Source organism: Strix aluco, chromosome 29, assembly GCF_031877795.1.
Source record: "Strix aluco isolate bStrAlu1 chromosome 29, bStrAlu1.hap1, whole genome shotgun sequence".
Lineage (NCBI taxonomy): Eukaryota > Metazoa > Chordata > Aves > Strigiformes > Strigidae > Strix > Strix aluco.
This window is the reverse complement of record NC_133959.1, coordinates 6,082,957-6,101,677: the sequence shown is the minus strand read 5'-3', so window position 1 is coordinate 6,101,677 and position 18,721 is coordinate 6,082,957. Positions and strand designations below refer to the sequence as shown.

The 18,721-nt window shown below is 67.3% G+C and overlaps 3 protein-coding genes across 4 annotated transcripts; 2 read left to right on the top strand and 1 right to left on the bottom strand.

Annotated features, from left to right (window-relative positions):
• The first annotated feature begins 660 nt into the window (after positions 1-660).
• HMG20B (high mobility group 20B) lies at positions 661-7,464 on the top strand. Of its 2 annotated transcripts, none has more exons than XM_074808787.1 (10): positions 661-679; positions 1,142-1,221; positions 3,634-3,739; positions 4,001-4,204; positions 4,419-4,539; positions 4,657-4,709; positions 5,012-5,087; positions 5,344-5,559; positions 5,982-6,114; positions 6,320-7,464. In XM_074808787.1, the coding sequence occupies exons 2-10, from the start codon at positions 1,184-1,186 to the stop codon at positions 6,330-6,332; spliced, it is 960 nt and encodes a 319-aa protein (XP_074664888.1). In that variant the 5' UTR covers positions 661-679; positions 1,142-1,183; the 3' UTR covers positions 6,333-7,464. The 2 variants fall into 2 exon arrangements, with proteins under 2 accessions (XP_074664888.1, XP_074664887.1); XM_074808786.1 differs by having other exon boundaries at positions 678-718.
• Positions 7,465-7,793: 329 nt separating this feature from the next.
• Positions 7,794-10,312, top strand: GIPC3 (GIPC PDZ domain containing family member 3). The gene is made up of 6 exons (XM_074808751.1): positions 7,794-8,051; positions 8,511-8,696; positions 9,026-9,206; positions 9,653-9,765; positions 9,987-10,068; positions 10,161-10,312. The coding sequence occupies exons 1-6, from the start codon at positions 7,794-7,796 to the stop codon at positions 10,310-10,312; spliced, it is 972 nt and encodes a 323-aa protein (XP_074664852.1).
• A 315-nt stretch (positions 10,313-10,627) lies between these two features.
• TBXA2R (thromboxane A2 receptor) lies at positions 10,628-16,731 on the bottom strand. Its single transcript, XM_074808867.1, is given in 5 exon segments — positions 10,628-11,010; positions 11,437-12,306; positions 12,309-12,347; positions 14,508-14,613; positions 14,761-16,731. Coding segments are annotated over 5 exon segments (1,731 nt in total). The 5' UTR covers positions 15,219-16,731; the 3' UTR covers positions 10,628-10,752.
• Between the last annotated feature and the right edge of the window lie 1,990 nt (positions 16,732-18,721).

The following is an 18,721-nucleotide window of genomic DNA, read 5'->3' as shown; positions in this document are numbered from 1 at the left end:
GGGGGTACTGGGGTGACTGAGACTTTCTCTTGAGTAGGGACTGGGGTCACTGGAACCAGTATGAGCAGTACTGGGGTCACTAGGATCAGTACGGGCAGTACTGGGGTCAGCGGGTCCCCCCTTGGTGGGGAGTACTGGGGTCACTGGGAGGGTTCAGGGCCATTGGGACCCCAATGTTGGGGTCACTGGGAGCAGCCATGGGGTACTGGGGTTGCTGGGAGCGGTGGGGGAGAGTAACTGGAGTCACTGGGACAGCCCCGAGGTGAGCGCTAGAGATACTGGGGGCGCTGGGAGCAGTGGGAGCACACTGGGGCCACTGGCCCCCCCCGAGGTCTCTCCCGGGGCTCCCCCCTCCTGGAGGCCGGGGTGGGCCCCGAGGGTCCCCCCGCCCCTGCCGTTGCCCCTTTAAGGCGCCGCCCTCCGACCCCACTTCCCGGTCCCCACGCCGATCGCTGATTGGCGGGCAGCCTGTCGCGCGCGCCGGCCTCAGCGTACGCGCACGCGCCGCGCCGGCAGGCCCCGCCCCCTACTCGCCCCGCCCCCTCCCCGCCGTTTTCCTATGACGTAACCGGCTCCAGCCAATCCGCGTTAGGCTGCGCGCCCCACGGTCGGCACGAGTGGCCAATCGGAAGCGCCGAGGCGGGTTCTAATTTACATAATAACAGAGGGGCGTTGCCAGGTGAGGGAGAGCGGCCGAGGGCGCCGGGGCGGCAGGAAGGTGGGGGGGGCCGGGGGGTCCTCAGGGGGAGGGGGGCGGGCAGGCAGTGATGGGGGGGCCCGGGGGGGGGTGAGTGGGTTGGGGGGCAGCGATGGGGCCGCAGCAGGACGGGGGAGCCGGGGGGGGCACAGCGTGGGGGGGGGGGGGGGGGCAGTGGGGCTGGGGCCCTGTGGGGGGCGGTTGATGGGGGGGGGGCTTCCTTGGGGCAGGCGGAGAGACCTGAGGGCGGGGGGGGGTCTGGCTGGGGAGGAGGCGCCGTTTGGGGGGGGTCTGCGATGTCCCCCCGAGGATAGAGGGAGTCTGGGCGGGGGGATCCACCAACCTGCCCCCTTGGAGCTCCTGCAGCACCAGCCCCCCCGCCCCATCTCCGGAGCCCCCCGTCCCCCGCCGGGTGCGGGTGCCAGCTCTGGCTCTGTCCTTCAGGGGTGCTGACCCGAGCGGTGGTGGTGAGGCCCCCCCGGACCCATGGCCCACAGTGCCAAGCAGCTGCCTGCTGGGATGCTGTAAGTGCCGCCCCCCCGCCGCGCTCCGGGGCCCCCCGTGTCCTCCTGTGTGCCCCGAGCTGCTCCGCGTCACCCCGCTGAGGGCGGCCGCTCTTGCCTTGCCAGCCCTGGGCATCGTCTTCGTGTTTTGGGGACCCCCCTCCCCTCCTGCGGGCTGCACCGCTCTCCCCTTCCCTGCCTGCTTCGTTAGCTTGGTGCTTCCACCGAGCTGGGCTAATTAGTGCAGGGCAAAGGGAGACCTGGTGTAAAATAAATGTTTTTTGAGATTAAGACCAGCGAGGTCTTCGTTCACAAGGGGTGACCGCGCGCTGTCCCAAGCCGGCGTCGACTGGCGGCCCTCCCGGCAGAGGGGCGAGAGCCCCGGGGCTGCGCAGCGCCGAGGTGGAGGGAGGGGGATGCCAGAGCAAACCAGCTGAGGGAGGCTCAGAGAAGAGGAGGAATCTTGCCTGAAATAACTTTTTAAAGCATCCTTAGGCATGCGAGGAATCTGGATCGCAGGGTGGGGAGGCGGAGGTCTGGGATCTGGTGGTGGAGGGTGTTAGCACATTCCCGGCCGTGGCGGCTGAGCGTGATGCCGCTGGATGGGCATCTCCAGGAATATTTCTGTTAGAGCTGACAGAGGAAGCCTAAGGCTGGCAGAAGATGGAAGGAGAGATGGTCTCACACCTTCCTGTGGGCTTTTGTGTGAGCATGGGGCTTCAGGGCGGCTGGTTGGGCTCGGATCCCAAAGGGCAACGGAGCTGGTGCAGGGTCTGGAGCACAGGTCTGATGGGGAGCGGCTGAGGGAACTGGGGGGGTTTAGTCTGGAGAAGAGGAGGCTGAGGGGAGACCTCCTGGCCCTCTGCAACTCCCTGAAAGGAGGGTGCAGAGAGGGGGGATGAGTCTCTTTAACCAAGTAATGAGCGATAAGACAAGAGGGAATGGCCTCAAGTTGCACCAGGGAAGGTTTAGACTGGATATTAGGAAGCATTTCTTTACAGAACGGGTAGTCAGGCGTTGGAATGGGCTGCCCAGGGAGGTGGTGGAGTCCCCATCCCTGGAGGGGTTCAAGAGGCGGGTTGACATAGCACTTAGAGATATGCTGTAGTTGGGAACTGTCAGTGTTAGGTCAATGGTTGGACTGGATGATCTTCAAGGTCTTTTCCAACCTAGACGATTCTGTGGGAAGAGCTCGTGCTGGGCATCTGCTCCATCCGCAGGGACCAGTGCAGTCACTGGTGGTGTCCGCGGGGGCTTACAGAAAGGGCTCCCATCAGATTAATTGCAAGGGTGGCTCGTGATACGAGATACTGATAGTGGTTGGTTGGGGTCTCTGAGGAGATTTGGGTTTACACCTGTGGCAAACAGGCGAGAACATCTGAGGCACATCCTGAGAGGGTCGGGGTCGATCTGGCTTTTGGTACGCAGCGACATTTCCTTTCTTTGCTGGGGCTTGTGCTTGGCCCTGGGCTAGTTACCGCGTATTGTGACTTGCGTGAAACCCAAGTGAGCCCCTCGACGTGGGGAGCCCAACCGCGCTCTGCCACTGGACACGCTCTGACGGAGCAGGAGCTGCGTCAGGGACCAAAGGGTGCGAGGGGAACAGGGGCTGGGCTGTGGGATGGAGCTGGCTGGAGGAGGGGCTGGGGAGGCTTGGGGAGCCCCAGGGTGATGCTGCAGCGGGGCTGTGTGTGCTCAGCTGGGGCAGGGAGGCTCTGCCAACCCAGGTACTGGACCCGTGTCCTCTGCTGAAGGCAGATGCTGATCTGGAAAGACGAGGCAGCAAGTTGGAGAGCAGGAGTCGGGGCTGCTGGCCCCACGTTAGAGCCGCTGGGTGCATCTCGGTGGCAGCGCGGGCGGCAGGAACCTGATGGAGCGGTTGTGGCTGGAGCGGGTCGAGCCGGTGCCGGCACCCTGCCCTCATCCTCTGCCTCGAGGGTTCCCCTTATTCCTGGCAGCACTTGTCCAGGGGTGTGGGTGAGCCAGGATCCAAACCCCCACGACTCCTCCTCCTTTGCAGAGGAGGATCAACTGGTTTGTGCTGCTTGGGACTCTGCTGAGGTGTGCGCCCGAGGCCTGGTGGCATGCAGGGGTGTGGCCGTCGCTGTTACCTGTCCCCAAAAGCAGCAGCAGCGGCTCCCGGTCCCTTTCCAATTGTCACTGAAAGGTCCCAGGGTTGTCACTGGACCTTGGGGCAGCTTTTGTGTTCCCAGGACTGCCCTGCTCGCCCGGTGCTGGGCTCTGCTTGAGACCCATCACTCAACCATGGCCTCCCCTCACAGGGGAACAGGGGCTCTGGGGGCAGCTCTGGGGGCTGTTTGGGTGGACAGGAGCTGGGGGATCTGGCAAGGTTGAGGCTGCGCTGCTGGGGGATGTGTTGCCATCAGTTACCGTGGTTCCCAGCCCTTTCTGACAGATACTCTCTGGTTGCAGACATGCCACAGGCAAAGCTCAGCACGGGAACTTCCTGGTGGCCATCAAGCAGGAGAAGGGAGAGTCGGCACGGACGAGCGGCGAGAAGCCGCACGGCGAGGAGGAGGTGAGCTCTGGGGCCCGCATCCCTCCTGGCAGGAGCAGGGTCTGGGTTGCCCAGCCTGGGGCTGTCCCTCCACTTCAGCAACCCAGACACAGCTGGGCAAGCCCATGACTTGTTGCCATGGCCTGAGGAAAGGCCCAGACCTTCCCTCGAGGAACGGGAGGCCGAGGGGGGGTCTGCAGGCTGCTCCTGTGTCCTGCCAGTGCGATGGCATCGTGCACTCTGATCATGACGGGTTGTCCCTTTCCCTTCCTTGGGTGCCAGCCAGTGAAGAAGAGGGGCTGGCCCAAGGGCAAGAAGAGGAAGAAGATCCTTCCCAATGGCCCCAAAGCCCCTGTGACAGGCTACGTGCGTTTCCTGAATGAGCGGCGCGAGCAGATCCGCACGCAGCATCCTGACCTGCCCTTCCCGGAGATCACCAAGATGCTGGGGGCTGAGTGGAGCAAACTGCAGCTTTCGGAGAAGCAGGTACCGACCCCCAGGAGAGAATCCCCAGGGCTGGGCAGCATCCGGAACCTGCACCCCAAACCCCTTTGCTTGCTGCCTGGCTGTGGCTCCACAAAGGGAGCTGGTCCCAGTACTGGAGGGCTGGTGAGCAGGAGCTGGGCCTTGAGTAGTGGGGAGGGGTCAGCAGCCCCCCCGGGGAGCCTGAGGCTCCAGGCTGAGCACCCTCTGACCACAGCGGTACCTGGATGAAGCGGAGCGGGAGAAGCAGCAGTACATGAAGGAGCTGCGGGAGTACCAGCAGTCAGAGGCCTACAAGATGTGCACGGAGAAGATCCAGGAGAAAAAGATCAAAAAAGGTGGGTTGTGGGAACAGGGGCTGCCAGCGTCGCTGCCAGGATCCAGCCAAGTGCTGCCAGAACCTCTCGAGGGATGCTGGGCTGGCTCCTAGGGGTAACCTCCTTCCTCCTTTCCAGAGGATGTGGGCTCTGCAGCAGTGAACACCCTGCTGAACGGGCACCCACACAAGGTAAGGCCCTGGGGAAACTGAGGCACGTGGCCCCACTGGGTTTGGCCCACGGGAGCCGGGCTGGCTGCAGGTTTGGGCAGAGGGAGACTCTCAGGTTGTGCTTCAAGGCGTCACCTTCCCGTTGAAGTGGAGCCTGGAGTGGCAGGAGGCAGAGTGTAGATTCCTCTGCCCGTCCTCCCTGCCTGCCCAGGCAGGGCCACCCCTTGCCCTGTCCCTGTGCCTCCTTTCTGCCCAGCCCCGAGGAGACAGGGTCCCCTTTGATGGGCTCAGCCCTGCCTGATCGTTCCCCTCCCGTCCCCCAGGCTGGTGAGTGCAGCGACACCTTCTCCACCTTCGACGTGCCCATCTTCACGGAGGAGTTCTTGGACCAAAACAAAGGTGAGGGGCCGGGCTGTGGGGCAGGGGCTGCCGGCGCTGCGGCGTCTTGCAGTCCGTGTCCTGCGGCGGGATGCGGCCGGCACTGGGCGCGAGATCCAGGCTGTGGAGGGTCCCTGCTGCGGCTGGGTAGAGGGGCTGGAGCCTGGGGGTTGGTGACACTGAGCCTCTTGGAAGAGTTGTGGCTGGGGAAGGGCTTGGGTTTGGGGTGAGGGAGAGAGTCAGAGGGGCCAGCCCTGCTGACCCACGGTCCTGGCAGCCCGGGAGGCCGAGCTGCGGCGCCTGCGGAAGATGAACACGGAGTTTGAGGAGCAGAACGCCATCCTGCAGAAGCACACGGAGAGCATGAACTGTGCCAAGGAGAAGCTGGAGCAGGAGCTGGCCCAGGAGGAGAGGCAGACCCTGGCCTTGCAGCAGCAGCTCCAGTCCGTGCGACAGGCCCTCACCGCCAGCTTCGCCTCCCTCCCCATCCCTGGTGAGTTTGGGGCAGCTGTGGGGACCGGTCTGTGGGGTGGTGACACCCAGGGGCACCGCTGGGGCTCTGCACGTGGTACAAGGAGGGCAGTGGGGGGGGTGGTAAATGCTCATCTGCTGATGGGGCAGGATCCTGGAGCACTTTGGGGGGTCTCTGTGGGGACCCCAGGGATGTGACATCCAGTTGGCTCCCCTATAACCGGGTAGGGCGGGCTGGGAACTGTCCTCTCGAGCCATGGTGACAGTGGTGCCCGCGAGGCAGAGGTCAGCCCAAATCCTTTTGTCCCTGGGCTTGTGCTGGCGCGAGCTCACCTGCTGCGGGAGGTAGCACTCAGTGTTTGGGGTCCCTTCCCGGTCACCAGCGCGATGGGCAGGGCTGGGTGGGGACTTGCTAGCCCTGCTGACTGGGCTGCTGCCTCACAGGCACTGGGGAAACCCCCACGCTGAGCACTCTGGACTTCTACATGGCCAAACTGCACAGCGCCATCGAGAGCAACCCGCTGCAGCACGAGAAACTGGTGGTGCGCATCAAGGAGATCCTGTCCCGAATAGCCAGGTGAGCTGGGCAGGGCTGCCCAGAGCCAGCACCAAGGGCCCCGTGTCCCAGCGAGCACTGGGAGCACTGGGTCAGCCCCACGGCAGGGTGGGTGATGGCAGCCGAGCAGGGAAGGTGTAGGCAGAGAGGAGCTCTGAGCTGCGCCGGGCAGCTGTGGGAGAGAGAAGCTACCCCGCGTAATTCAGCTTTGCTTTCCTCCCTCCAGTGAACACTTGTGAAGAGGACCAGTCCTGCCCGGAGCCCGGGGCCGGCCGGACCACGGCCCTGTCCCTTGGAGCTCACGCAAGGGACAGTCTCTGCTGGTGGTCCGGCTGCTTCCCCCTCCACCCCCTGCACCTCGCTGGAGGAGTGAGCTGGGACCCCCCCAGCCCTGGCGCAGCTGGGCCCCGCGGCTGCACCATCTCTGAGGACCTCGAACTCCTGGGGACCAAATGGTGACAGGGCTGAGAGCTGCCAGCCGGGGGGTGCTGGGCGAGAGGGCCAGCGGGGGGTGGTGTGAGCGTCCCCCCGCTCTCCTGCCAGCTCCCGCAGCTCCGCCTCGCGACATCAGAGGCTGGCTGGTGGCAGATGAGGTGCCTGAGGGTTACTGGCCTGGAGTGAATCGGCCTCCTCCCGGGTGGCCCAGGGGCTGCCGTTAACCGCCCTGTGATGGGAGGCAGCCGGCTGCCCTGGGAGCCCCTGGGGCTCGGCGCTGCCTCCTGGCCCCTAGATCAGCCCAGGGAGCCTCCTGGTCCCCCGTCCCGCAGCGGGTGAGGTGGCAGGCTTCCTTCCACCCACCTCTGGCTTTATTTAATCTTCCCACTTCCCCTTGCTGCTGCCCGATGCGTGCCTTCAGCCCCCCACCTCTGTCACCCTGCCTGTCACCTCTCCTTCCCCCGCACCTCTGGGACCAGGCAGGGCAGCTTCTGCCCTCTGCAGCAGTGAAGGCAAAAAAAAAAAAAAAAAAAAAAAATCTTCATGCTGGATGTAGAGCTGAGACCGACCCCTTCCTTCCCGGGGCGGGGAGCCTGGGGGGTGGAGCACAGGCCTTCGGCTGCCACCTCCCTGCCCAAGCCCGTCCTGCATTGTGGGACCACTGTGACAGCAGCTGTGTCCTGGCCGTGCTGTGCCGGGCTCGGCCATCCCAGGTCTGCCTGTCACTAATCTCAGACTGTGTAATTAGAGAGTGTCTTATTTTCTTACTAGCACTATGTTGATCTGGCCCTGGGTTTAACCCGGGGCTGGTGTGCGACTGCTCGTCTCTCACCTTCGAGGTCTGTGCTCTGTAGATGAGTCTCCTGGTTGCCATCTCCTGGTGGCCGCTTGGCTTGGGATGGAGATGGGAGCAAATAAAAGTGGGAGAAAAAACCATCCTGGCCTCTGTGTGTTCATGCTCAGAGGCAGCTTTGATGCTGCTCCTGGCCCTAATCCGCGGGGCTCTGGGGTGCGTAGCGAGGGTGACGGCCCCGAGCTCGGCGCTGCAGCCCCCAGCTCTGACCGGGGAGGGTGCGGTGCCCGGCGCTGTACCCGCTGCGCTCCCACCTCCTCCAGCCTCGCCGGGGCCCTTCCTACGTGGCAGAGCTCACCCGATCCCGGGCGGGTTACCTGCGCTGCTGGATCGGGTTCCCAGGCCCGGGGATCACCTTACGGCCGAGCCGGGAGCCAGCACCCATCTATAATTCAGCAGCGGCGGCAGCGGGATGCGGCGGGCGGGCAGGCGCGGCAGGCAGGCCCAGGAGGGCAGCCCCATGGAGAACGGCATGGGGCAGGAGCCGGGGACCCCTGAGCCGCCCGCCGCCGAGGGCATCTCGGCCCCCCGGCCCCCCCGTACCCGCCCCAGGCTGGTGTTTCACACGCAGCTGGCCCACGGCAGCCCCACGGGGCGCATCGAGGGCTTCACCAACGTCAAGGAGCTCTACGCCAAAATCGCTGAGGTCTTCGGCATCTCACCCACCGAGGTGAGGGGGCTGCGGCCGCCGGGGGAGGGGAGGGGGCTTTGCACCCGAAGAGGGGGACGCCAACCCCGCGGCACAGTCTGTGGGCAGCCCTCCCGGGGGTCCCCTGCTGCTTGCAAATGCAGCCCCTAAAATGAGCTGGGAAAGAGCGGTTTAATCTCAGGGCTGTCTGGTCTCTGGGCGGTGGTTGGGTGACTCTGTGCCTCAGTTTCCCCCCTGGCACGTGGGCAGGGAGCCGGGGCTGATGCCAGCTGCTGCGTAGCCAGGAGCCGAGGGAGCGGGGCACAGGGTTGGCGCAGCGCTGGGTCCCCGGGCAGGCGGGGTGTCCCCAGCCCCCTCCGCTCCAGCAGCACCCAGACCTGGCCAGATCTGCCCTTGGCTGGCCCCTGCCCCGGCACCACTGATGCGCCCCCACGCTGCTGGGGCAGCCCCAGCCCCTGATGATGGGGTTCCCTGGGGCAGATCCTCTTCTGCACGCTCAACACGCACAAAGTAGACATGCAGAAGCTGCTGGGGGGGCAGATCGGCCTGGAGGACTTCATCTTTGCCCACGTCCGGGGCGAGACGAAGGAGGTGGAGGTGACCAAGACGGAGGACGCGCTTGGCCTCACCATCACGGACAACGGGGCTGGCTACGCTTTCATCAAGGTGACCTCCCCTCCCTGTGGGGCTGCACTGGGGCTGGGGGCAGCCATGGGGGCTGTGGCTGTCACTCCATCCCTGGGACCATACTCCCTTCCTGACCCCCCCCCCAACCCACACCCCCATCAGTTCTCTGGGTCCACCCTGGCCCTGGGGGTCTCCCCCCCCCATGGTGCAGTTTGGGGGGGGGGGAACGACCCCTCCCTGCCTGACCTGGTTGCTAGAGGGACCACAGAGGTGTGTTTGAGTGGGGTGGGATGGGGCTGTGTCCGTCTGTCTTTCCCGCGGTGCCACCTTGTCGTTGTGTGTCCCCCGTCCCCCTCCGCGGTCCCCAGAGAATCAAGGAGGGGAGCATCATCAACCGCATCCAGACGGTGTGTGTGGGTGACAGCATCGAGGCCATCAACGACCACACCATCGTGGGCTGCCGGCACTACGAGGTGGCCCGGATGCTGCGGGAGCTGCCCCGGGCTCAGCCCTTCACCCTCCGCCTGGTGCAGCCCAAAAAGGCCTTTGGTGAGCTGGGGGGGGTCCCCTGCTCTTGCCCTGGGACTGGGGGGACTCCTGGGAGTAGCCTGGGGAGGCCAATTCCCTGTGGCCCTGCAGCCCCCTCCCCAGGGACTGGGTGCACCCTGGGGCACCCCTGCATGGCACCCATGTGTGCACTCCTCGGGGGGAAGGGGGGGGTCCCCACACCTGCTTGTTCTCCCCGGGGGCACCCCCACTCCTCTGTGTGCAGTGTCCTGGGCACCCACAAGCACCCTATAACTGTGTGCACCCCCACCCTGCACCCATGGGTGTCCCTGTGAGCACCCCCTCCCCATGCATGGCTCACCGCACAGTGCCCCCCCGCTGTGGGTGGGCTGGGGGATGGCTGGGGCTGTGGGCAGTGAGGGGCAGGAGTTGCCATGCCCTGCCTGCACCCTCACCCCCCGCCCCGTGCCCCCCACCCCGGGGTGCAGACATGATCGGGCAGAGGACGAGGAGCAGCAAGTCCCCGGGTGAGGGCAGAGTGGCCACCGGCAAGGAAACGCTGCGGCTGCGGGCGCAGGGCCCAGCCACACTGGAGGAGGGGGTAAGACCCACCCAGAGACCCCCCACCCTGAGCCCACGGGCGCTCACAACCGTGCCTGGGGTGGGGACGAGCAGCCCCATGCCCCTGGGTGAACCCCTCAGGTGCATTGTTGGGTGCCCACGTGGGCAGCATCCACGGGCATGGCCCTGTGGGAGCAGGGGGGGGTCCTCGGGCTGTGCCCTCACTCCTTGGCACCCACCTCCTGGGTGTCTTGCCCCCAGCCCAGCCCGTTTGAGGAAGAAGCTGCCCGGCGGGTGGACGATCTGCTGGAGAGCTACATGGGCATCCGCGACAGCGAGCTGGGTGAGCGGGCAGGGCGGGCAGGGGGAGCTCACCCCGGACCCCCACCCGCCGCTGACACTGCCTCTCCTCCTCCTCTTCCTCCTCCTCCTCAGCCTCGACGATGGTGGAGGCGGCGAAGGAGAGCCCTGGCGCGGCCCAGCTCGCCCGCGGCTTGGACTCGGTGCTGGGAGAGTTTGCCTTCCCCCAGGAGTTCGTGGCTGAGGTGTGGGCAGCTGTCTGCCACCCCAAGGCGGGGCAGGAGTAGTGGGGGGGTTGGGGGGGGCAGCAGTAGCACCCCTCCCCTGCGTCCCCTCCTCTGTGTCCCCTCCCTGTGTCCCCACCCCACCTGGGGCTGATGGTGCCGGTGGGGGCGTCCCCATCCTGCCCCCCGCACCCTCAGGTGTGTCCCCTGGGTTGGGGGGGTGGGGGCACCCAGCCCACACCCCCCCACCCCAAGGACCCCCCTCATGCCCCCCAAAGCGTGGCGGGAAGGGGCTGCGCCTCATTAAAGCAGAGACTGGAGGACAAGGGCTGTTGTTCTGGTCCCCCCCCGCGTTCACCCGCAGCGGGCACAGAGAGCTGCACAAGCTGTGTTTTATTGGGGGGGGGTGTCACTCAGAGGGGGACAGGGAGAGCCCATGGGTACAGGTGATGGGGACAATTAATTAACCTGGGAGGGTGACTTGTGCCTGTCCCCGGGGGCTGCTACTGCAGGACGGAGTCAGCGGTGAGCTTGCGGCGCAGGGAGGGGTTGAGGACGAGGATGGAGGGGCGGGGGCGCAGGCTGGGGTAGATGCGCTGCAGCACGGCCCGTCGGAAGAGGATGTAGACCCAGGGGTCCAGGATCTGGTTCCAGGTGACCATGCGGATGTAGATGAGCAGCATCTTCTGCGTCTCTGTGGGCAGCGTCTGGATGCGGCCGTCGGCTGGGAGCTGCTGCAGGACTGTCTGGACGATGAAGATCTAGCGGGGGGGAAGGGGGTGAGGCGTCAGCAGAGGGGTCCATGCAGAGGCCACGAGCTGCCCCGGGGTGGGGGAGATGCTGAGGGGCCAAGCTGGGCATCAAGCCCGTTGAAAAGGGGTCCCAGGCTGGTTTGGGGCAGCTGCTACCCGGGAGCACTCGCTCTGCCTGCGAGCGGTGCTGAGCCCATCGGCCGGGTGCAGAGTGGTGGCGGGGACACACCGAGACCCGGGGCCTCACCTGGAGGGGCACCCCCCCGACCCAGGGCCTCACCAGCAGGGACATGGTGGGGGGGACACACCGAGACCTGGAACGTCACCAGGAGGAGCATGGGGGGGGGCTCCACCAAAACCCAGGAGGGACACCAAGACCCGGGACCTCACCAGGAGCACGGGGTGGGGGACACACACCAAGACCCGGGGCCTCACCAGGAGGGGCATCCAGCAGATGGTGGCGATGATCATGATGCCCACCAGCTGCACCATCATCTCCACCTCGCTGTCCCGGCGCCGCTGCACCGACTCCCGGTCGTGGTAGACACGGCAGAGCGTCACCACACTGACTGTGTTGAGGATGAAGGAGAGCAGCACGGAGAAGATGCCCAGCAGGGCGAAGAGCAGGCAGAAGACGACGTCACCGGTGCCAGGCAGGAGGGTGAGGAAGCACCAGGAGCCAGGGAACTGCAGCGTGTACCGCCCCAGCCCCAGCACCGGCAGCAGCCCCAGCAGGCAGGAGAAGCCCCACACCAGCCCCACGATGGACCAGGCGCGGCGTTTGGAGATGCTGGTGGAGCGGGAGAAGGGGTGGTTGATGCCAAAGAACCTCTCACCGGCCATGGTGGCCCCCAGCAGCAGCGGGCACTGCCCGAAGAAGACCATGGAAAAGCCGAGAAAGTTGCAGAGGTGGCAGCCGGGGTCCACCTTGGCCCAGGCGAACTTGATGAAGTGGTAGGGGATGATGACCGAGGCCGTCACCAGCAGCCCCATGAAGTCCGTGACCACCAGCCCACAGAGGAAGATGAGGAAGGAGGAGCGGGCCTGGCTGGACAGCTTGCGGGAGGAGCTGAGCAGGACGCAGAGGGCGAAGAGGTTGGAGCAGAGGCCGATGAGGCCGAAGGCGGTGGAGAACCAGGGCGAGGTGATGCTGTTCTGCGTGTTGTTTGGACCATCGCTGGCGTTGAACACCCCGAAGCAGGTGTCTGAGGGTCCAGCTGCGCTGCTGTTGGGGGCGTCCATCTCCCCCTGCCCCATCTCGTTCCTTCTGGTGGTTTCAGGCGCCCTCCTGGCTCGGGCCCATGGCCTGTGCCCCCGGCCAGTGCCAGCACCGATCCCACCTTGCCCTGCGTGGAGAAGGGGGGGGTTTAGGGCCAAGCCATGGCCAAGGCCACCCGTCACCCCCCTGAGCCTGCAAACATGGGGCACCCCGTGGGTTGTGGCGGGGGACACAGCACGTGCCTGGGGGCAGCGGCAGCAGCGGGCGGGGAGGGCCCAGCCCCACAGCTGGACAGGATTAACCGTCCCCGGCCACGAGCCACGGGCGGCTGTTGCCATGGGGCCGCGATCCAGCAGGGTGGGTGTTCGGAGAAACGCAGCGCTGGCAGCTCGGCTCTGACAGCGCCGGCTCCCTCCTGCCCCTGGGGGGACAGGGCCAGACCCCCCTGTGGGGGCATCTGCTCCCCGCCGCAGCGGGGGGACCTGCTCTGAAGGATGGGTCATGCAGGCACAAGGCGGCTGCACCTTCCCCCAGCCCTGCACCCTCCCCAGCCCTGGCCCGGGGGGCAGAGGCCCCGTTCCCGCAGTGCGGTGGGAAAACTGAGGCCCAGGACGGGACGGCCACGCCTGGAGCTGGGTGCTGCCCCCCCTGGCTCTGGCACCGCGGCCAGCCCACCGCAGTGGGACACGCAGCCACAGCTTGCACGTGTGACACCCCCCTTCCCCAGCCCCTGGGCCACCCCGCAGCAGGGTCAAGGGTCTGTCACCGGGACATCGGCCCCGTGGCTGTGGCTGGGTGCGTGAGGACCGCTGCGCTCGCGGGCAGCCGGGTCGCTGGGTGACCCAGGGCAGCATCCGGCATCTGGGAAGCCCCAGGGCTGCTGCCTCCATCGCTCATTAGTCCAGGCTGCAAATGGGGTGATGTGGGATGGGGCAGAGGCATGGTGACAGCGGGGACCAGACCCCTCCTCTCCTCCTGGGACCCTTCTCCAGGCTGTGGATGTCCCTGTATCCCATCCGCCCTGTCCCCACACCGCTGGCTGGTGCAGTTGCTGGCCCGGTGGCCCCTGTGGGGTGCCCAGCTGAATCCCGACCCGCTGCCTCTGCAAAGGTCCTGCGGCTGTGGGGGTCCCTGCACCCCCGCCTCCCCCTCATGCAGGGTGGCACTGCCACCTGCCCTCTGTCCCCAAGTCAAACCTCAAGCCAGCCCTGGCACCAAACCCAGCAGCTGGCCCTGCTCTGCGTCCCCGTGTCCCGGGTGAGCCTTGCGCTGGGTCTCGTGGTCTGGCACCCCCCACCCGTCACCCCCTTCCTGGCCCCTGGTGCGACGGTGGCCACAGGGCTGGGAGCCGCCGTGCACACCCGCGGCACACGCCGATCCCACAGCCCGTCCCCGGGCTGGGATGGGGCCAGACATTGCAACACCCTCCTCTGGGGCCACATCCAGGCAGGGCTGAGGGTGCTGGCACCCATCTGCCATGGCAGCGCCCTTGCCCCCATCAGCGGCTGCTCCATCAGCCCCGTGGCCGCTGGGGAGCGGGGAAGGGGCCGGGGGTGGCGGCGGGGACACGTCCCATCTGCGTCCCTGTCCCGGCGCAGGCGGCTGGCAGAGCGGGGCGGTGATTCACTGCCGCAGAGCGAGGACGGCCCCAGCTTTTTCCATGAGACAAGAGTGAAAACTTGCCGCTGTTTGTTTTCTTCGGTCCCTGAGGGATGGCAGCGGCGGCCCAAAGGTGTCGGTCCCCTTGAGACATGTGGTCAGGCCTTGGTGTGACAGTTCTGGGTCCCCGAGGACCCACCAGCTTTTCCCATGTCCCCTGGGATTCCCCTCCCTGTGGGGCGGCCAGTTCCCCCCCTGCCCCACAGCGATGCGCCGTGGGGGCCGCGGATCAGAGGTCGTGCTCTGGCTGTCCCTCACCACATGCCTGCCCACGTTCTCGGGGCGCTGTCCCCAAGTGTGTGTGCATGTGTGTGTGTCCCCTGCCCCAGTGTGTTCCCTGCGGTGGCACCAGCGTGACTGGGGATCAGGAGCCCACAGGGTGATGCCACCCTGCTGCCCCCATCACCTGGGAACTCACAGCCATGGGAGGCTCTTGGCAGGATCTGACCCCTCTCCCCACCGTGTCCAGAGGGGGGATCTCCCAACGCGTGGCCGGGCAAGGATGTACCAGTCCTGGCAGCTCCACGCCGCACACCCCAAACCCCGCGGTCACCCACGTCCCCTCCCTGTCCTCGCCTCCCCTCCTGCCCCGGCACAACCATGACCCGGCCCCTCACCTGCCACTCACCAGCGGGGCCGGGGACACGGGGGACTCTGCCCCAGGACTGGCCGCGATGCTGGGGCAGGCTCGGGGCCGAGCAGCTGGTGCGCAGCCGGCCTGGGACCGCGCAGCACTTAGAGGGAATCAAATATTAAAGAGGGGCCATTTAGCACCAGCACGGCTGGGAGCGAGATAAACTCTGTGACTCTGCGCGCACCAGAGCAAACCAGAGGCACTTATGGGAAGGGGCTCATGTGGGGGCCAGGGGCTCCTCACTCACCGTCTTCCCCCTCTCAGGGGACTGCAGGAGGATGCGTGTGGGGTCGGCAGGTCCTGCAGAGGAGAAACCCTGAGGCCGGTGCCTCGCCCCCGCTGACCCCCTGCGCCTGGGTTTGGGGTTTCCAGATTGGGCAGAGATCTTCCAGGTCTGGCCATGGAGAGGCAAAGGGTGTTGGGGTAAAATCCCAGCAGAGAGGAGCTGTCTCTGAAACGGGCTGCTGGAGGCTGAGAGGCGCTGGCAGCTGTGGCGGGGGCCAGTGCGGGCGCTAATGGGGTTCTTGGCGCTGCGCGAGCCCGTGGGCCAGCGTTACGCCGCAGAGGCACCGCAGGCTGCCCTGCCTCCACCGGGCGCCGCTTCCTGCCCTGGCCACATCCGAGGTTAGCGAGGGAAAGGCGAGAGGCTAATGGGGAGTACGGGAGAGGCTGCGCCTTATCAGCACAGCTCCTGCCCCAGCCCATTGCTTCCCCAGGCTTCCTCAGGCAGGGCTGGGCACGGGGCTGGCAGGATCAGGCCGGGGCGGGGCTCACAGGGGCGGTTTGCTGGGCAGCAGGACACCACACGCCTACAACGGGACCCCAAACTGGGCAGTAGCGACTCCCCCCACACCTTGTGTGTCCCCTCAGCCTGGGCTCTGCCACCCTGGACGCGGTGCTCAGCCGCAGGCCGGCTCTCCAGAGGATGCTGCAGGGTGTTTGCATCTGTCCCTCATGTCCAGTCCCTTCTCTTTGCTTGCCGGACCTCCCCAGGGACAGCCTCGTCCCACCTTGTCCTGGAAGGACGAGGACTTTCTCTGCAGTGTCCCTTCCGCCTCTCCTGCTTGATGTCCCTTGTGCAGGTGGTCCCATGGGACACCGCCGGGCACAGCTGTCCCTGCCAGGGATGGACACGGTCCCACTGCCAACCCTCCCCCAGGCTGGGGCTCTCTGGGCAGCTCAAGGCCATCAGCTGGGACGGGAAAGGCAACAGCCACATCATGGGGACAGGGACCTGGCAGGGCCCCAGCGTCCCTCCCTGGACCCACAACCATCAAAGGGACCTGCTGCTGGGGGAGCTGGCCTGGCCTGGGGCAGGGACATCCCTGGGACACCCAGCACAAGGGACATTCTCATGGGAAGCAGTGACACACCAGCTGGGATAGTCCCTGCCAGGCGTGGCAGCTGTCCCGCCTGTCCCTGCCGTGGCACATGGCAGAGGTGTCCCCCCCTGCTCACCCTCCGGGCCGGCTGGGGCACAGTCAGCTCAGCTCCTGTCCCATCTTGTCCCAACCTGTCCCCAGGCCCCCGGAGCAGGGCAGGCGATGGTGGTTGGGGTTAGCGTGCACCCCCATGCCCTGGGCACCCTTGGGTGCAAGGGCCGGCGCTTGTTGGGAGATCCCCCCTCTGGACACGGTGGGGAGAGGGGTCAGATCCTGCCAAGAGCCTCCCATGGCTGTGAGTGCCCCGGTGAGGGGGGCAGCAGGGTGGCATCACCCTGCGGGCTCCTGATCCCCAGCCACTGTGTCCCGAGGCGGCAGCCCTGGGGGGGGTGTCGGCAACCAGGGCCCCCCCCCGCGCCTCGGCTGCCCCCGGCCGCAGCATCGCGGCATCTTCGAAGCTGCTGCTGGGCCGCGCACTCCCGCCGCCCGAACCAGCCCCTTGCCCGGCCCTTTCCCGGCCCTTCCCCGCAGCGCCGCGGAGCCGGCGGCAAAACTTTGCCGGGAGAGCAGCGGGCGGGGGGCGGGGGCTGCGCTGGCGGAGGGGCAGGAGCCGCCCCGAAAGAAAAATCCTGGTGCCGGGGGGGAGCCTGGAACGTGCCAGCCTCGATCACCCACCCCAGGGACAGACAGCCGGGGAGGGGGGGGAGCGGGAGCACCACGTCCCCATCTCCCCCCACACCCCCCCGTGGGGTCACCGCTTCCCCCCGTACCCCGAAACGCACCAGCTCTCCGGGGTTCGGGGACACCGAGTCAGCTCCGCCGCCCCGCGCAGCCCCTCCGGCCGGCCCAGACCCTCCCTCCCTCCCTCCATCCCTCCCTCCCTCTCTCCCTCCATCCCTCCATCCATCCCTCCCTCCATCCCTCCATCCATCCATCCATCCCTCCCTCCCTCCATCCCTCCATCCAACCCTCCCTCCCTCTCTCCCTCCCTCCATCCGTCCACCCACCCACCCCAGTCTCTCTGTCCGTCCACCCCAGCGCTGCTGTCTGTCTGTCTGTCCATCCCCCTCCGCCCGTCCATCCCTCCCGGCTCTTTGTCCTTCTCAGCCCCCCCGGCCCCTCCATCAGCGCCTCCCTCCCCCCGCCGACCCGGGCCCTACCTCGCTGCCGGCGGGACCCACCCGGCGCGGCTGAGCCCGGCTCGGCTCGGCTCGGCTCGGCTCGGCTCGGCTCGGCTCGGCTCGGCTCGGCTCGGCTCGGCTCAGCCCAGCTCAGCTCAGCTCAGCTCAGCTCAGCCCGGCCCCGCGGGAGGGCGCGGGGGAAGGGCCGGGCTCGCAGCCCCCCCGGCCCCGCCCCGCGCCCCCTGGAACAGGGTCCGGATCCAACCCCGCGCTGGTTCCCTCCCCCGCTGCGAACGGGGCTCCCCCCCCCGGGTCCGGCCGCACCGAGCTGCACCCCCAAACCCCGGGCAGCATCCGCCGGCGCTGAGTCCCCCCGTGCCGGCACCCAGAGCCCCGCCAGCCCCGGGGCAGCCTCGAAGGCGCCGGCACCCAGGGGTGGGGCGAGGGGCCGCGTCCCCCGGCCTCACCTGTCCCCGCGGGGCTGAGAACGGGCTGGCGCGGAGACACCCCCACCCCGCGCCGTCCCGGCTATATTTAGCGGGGCCGGGCTCTTATCCGGGTTACTCATTTGTTTATCCGAGCCGGATTCCTGCGTCCGGAGGGGGGGTCAGTCCTGCCGTGCCGCTGCCGCCACCACCGCCGTCCCGCGGGACCCGCAGCGACACGGCTCTGTGGGGCTGGCACCGCAGCGGGGCCTCGTCCTCCAGCCTGGGAGCGGGGTGTCCCCGCTGTCCCCCGCAGCCGGCCCGGAGACCCGCGCGGGGGGGGCAGCAGCTCCTGGAAGGAGGGTGGCGAAGGGCCGAGGTGCCACGCAAGATGTGAGTGGGTGCGCCCCCCCCCCCCCTCCCCCGGCAGCGTCCCTGGGTGTCCCCCGCACCCCAGCTGGATGCGGCTGGATGAACCCCGGCGGTTTTTGCACGCTGGGGGGGGGTTTCCCAGCCCGACCACTCAGTGGGGGGGGGTGTCACTGCACTGCCCAAAGCCCTGGGCCAGCCAGGCCGGCTGGGTGGCACGTCCCCATGCGCTGTCCTGCTGAGGCGTGGGAGCCGCAGGAGGGGCCATGATGGCCTCCGCTGCTGCTCGCTGTGCTCCGCTGGGGAGGGCAGAGCCCAGCCCTGGCACCGGCATCTCCATCCAGCTCCGAAGCACTGGGAGCGTCCGAGCCCACGGGTGACACAGGGGCACCAGCGAGGTCGGGCTGGGCCTGGTGATGCTCAGAGTCCTGAGCAGGTTTAACTGCCACCACCTCAGCACTGCCGGGGCACAGACCGCGTCCCTCGATCCCTCGGTGTGGAGCAAAGACTGTCCCAGCAAAAGCCCAGGAGGGTGACGGCTGGAGCCGGAGGGCCAGGCTGAGGAGCTGGAACACGGCTGGTTCTGGCAGGGGGAGGGTGCCGGGAGCAGGAGTGGCCCCACGGCGAGTGGAGCCAGCTCAGCAGGCAGCTGCCATGCCCGGCTGCTGCTGGGGTGTGCCGACCCTCCTGCCGTCCCGGTACGGGGTGCAGCTGCGCTCGCAGAGGATGTGGGCATGGAGGGGCTGAAAGCGGCTTCACACCCGCCTGCCACCACCCCTGGCCGAGTGGCTCCGGGAGCGGAAGAGAGCTGTGCCTCCCAGAGCCAGCCCAGGGCTGCACCGCGGCAAACCGCAGAGCAGAGGAGCGCAACCGGCTCCCCCCAAAATATAGAGGAGACATGAAGGGCACTG

Coding starts and splice junctions, on each gene's coding strand:
- HMG20B (XM_074808787.1), top strand. CDS start 1,184: ATGGCCCACAGTGCCAAGCAGCTGCCTGCTGGGATGCT. Junction 3,740..4,000: donor AGCCGCACGGCGAGGAGGAG/GTGAGCTCTGGG, acceptor CTTGGGTGCCAG/CCAGTGAAGAAGAGGGGCTG. Junction 4,205..4,418: donor TGCAGCTTTCGGAGAAGCAG/GTACCGACCCCC, acceptor CTCTGACCACAG/CGGTACCTGGATGAAGCGGA.
- GIPC3 (XM_074808751.1), top strand. CDS start 7,794: ATGCGGCGGGCGGGCAGGCGCGGCAGGCAGGCCCAGGAGGGCAGCCCC. Junction 9,207..9,652: donor GCAGCCCAAAAAGGCCTTTG/GTGAGCTGGGGG, acceptor CCCGGGGTGCAG/ACATGATCGGGCAGAGGACG. Junction 9,766..9,986: donor CAGCCACACTGGAGGAGGGG/GTAAGACCCACC, acceptor TCTTGCCCCCAG/CCCAGCCCGTTTGAGGAAGA.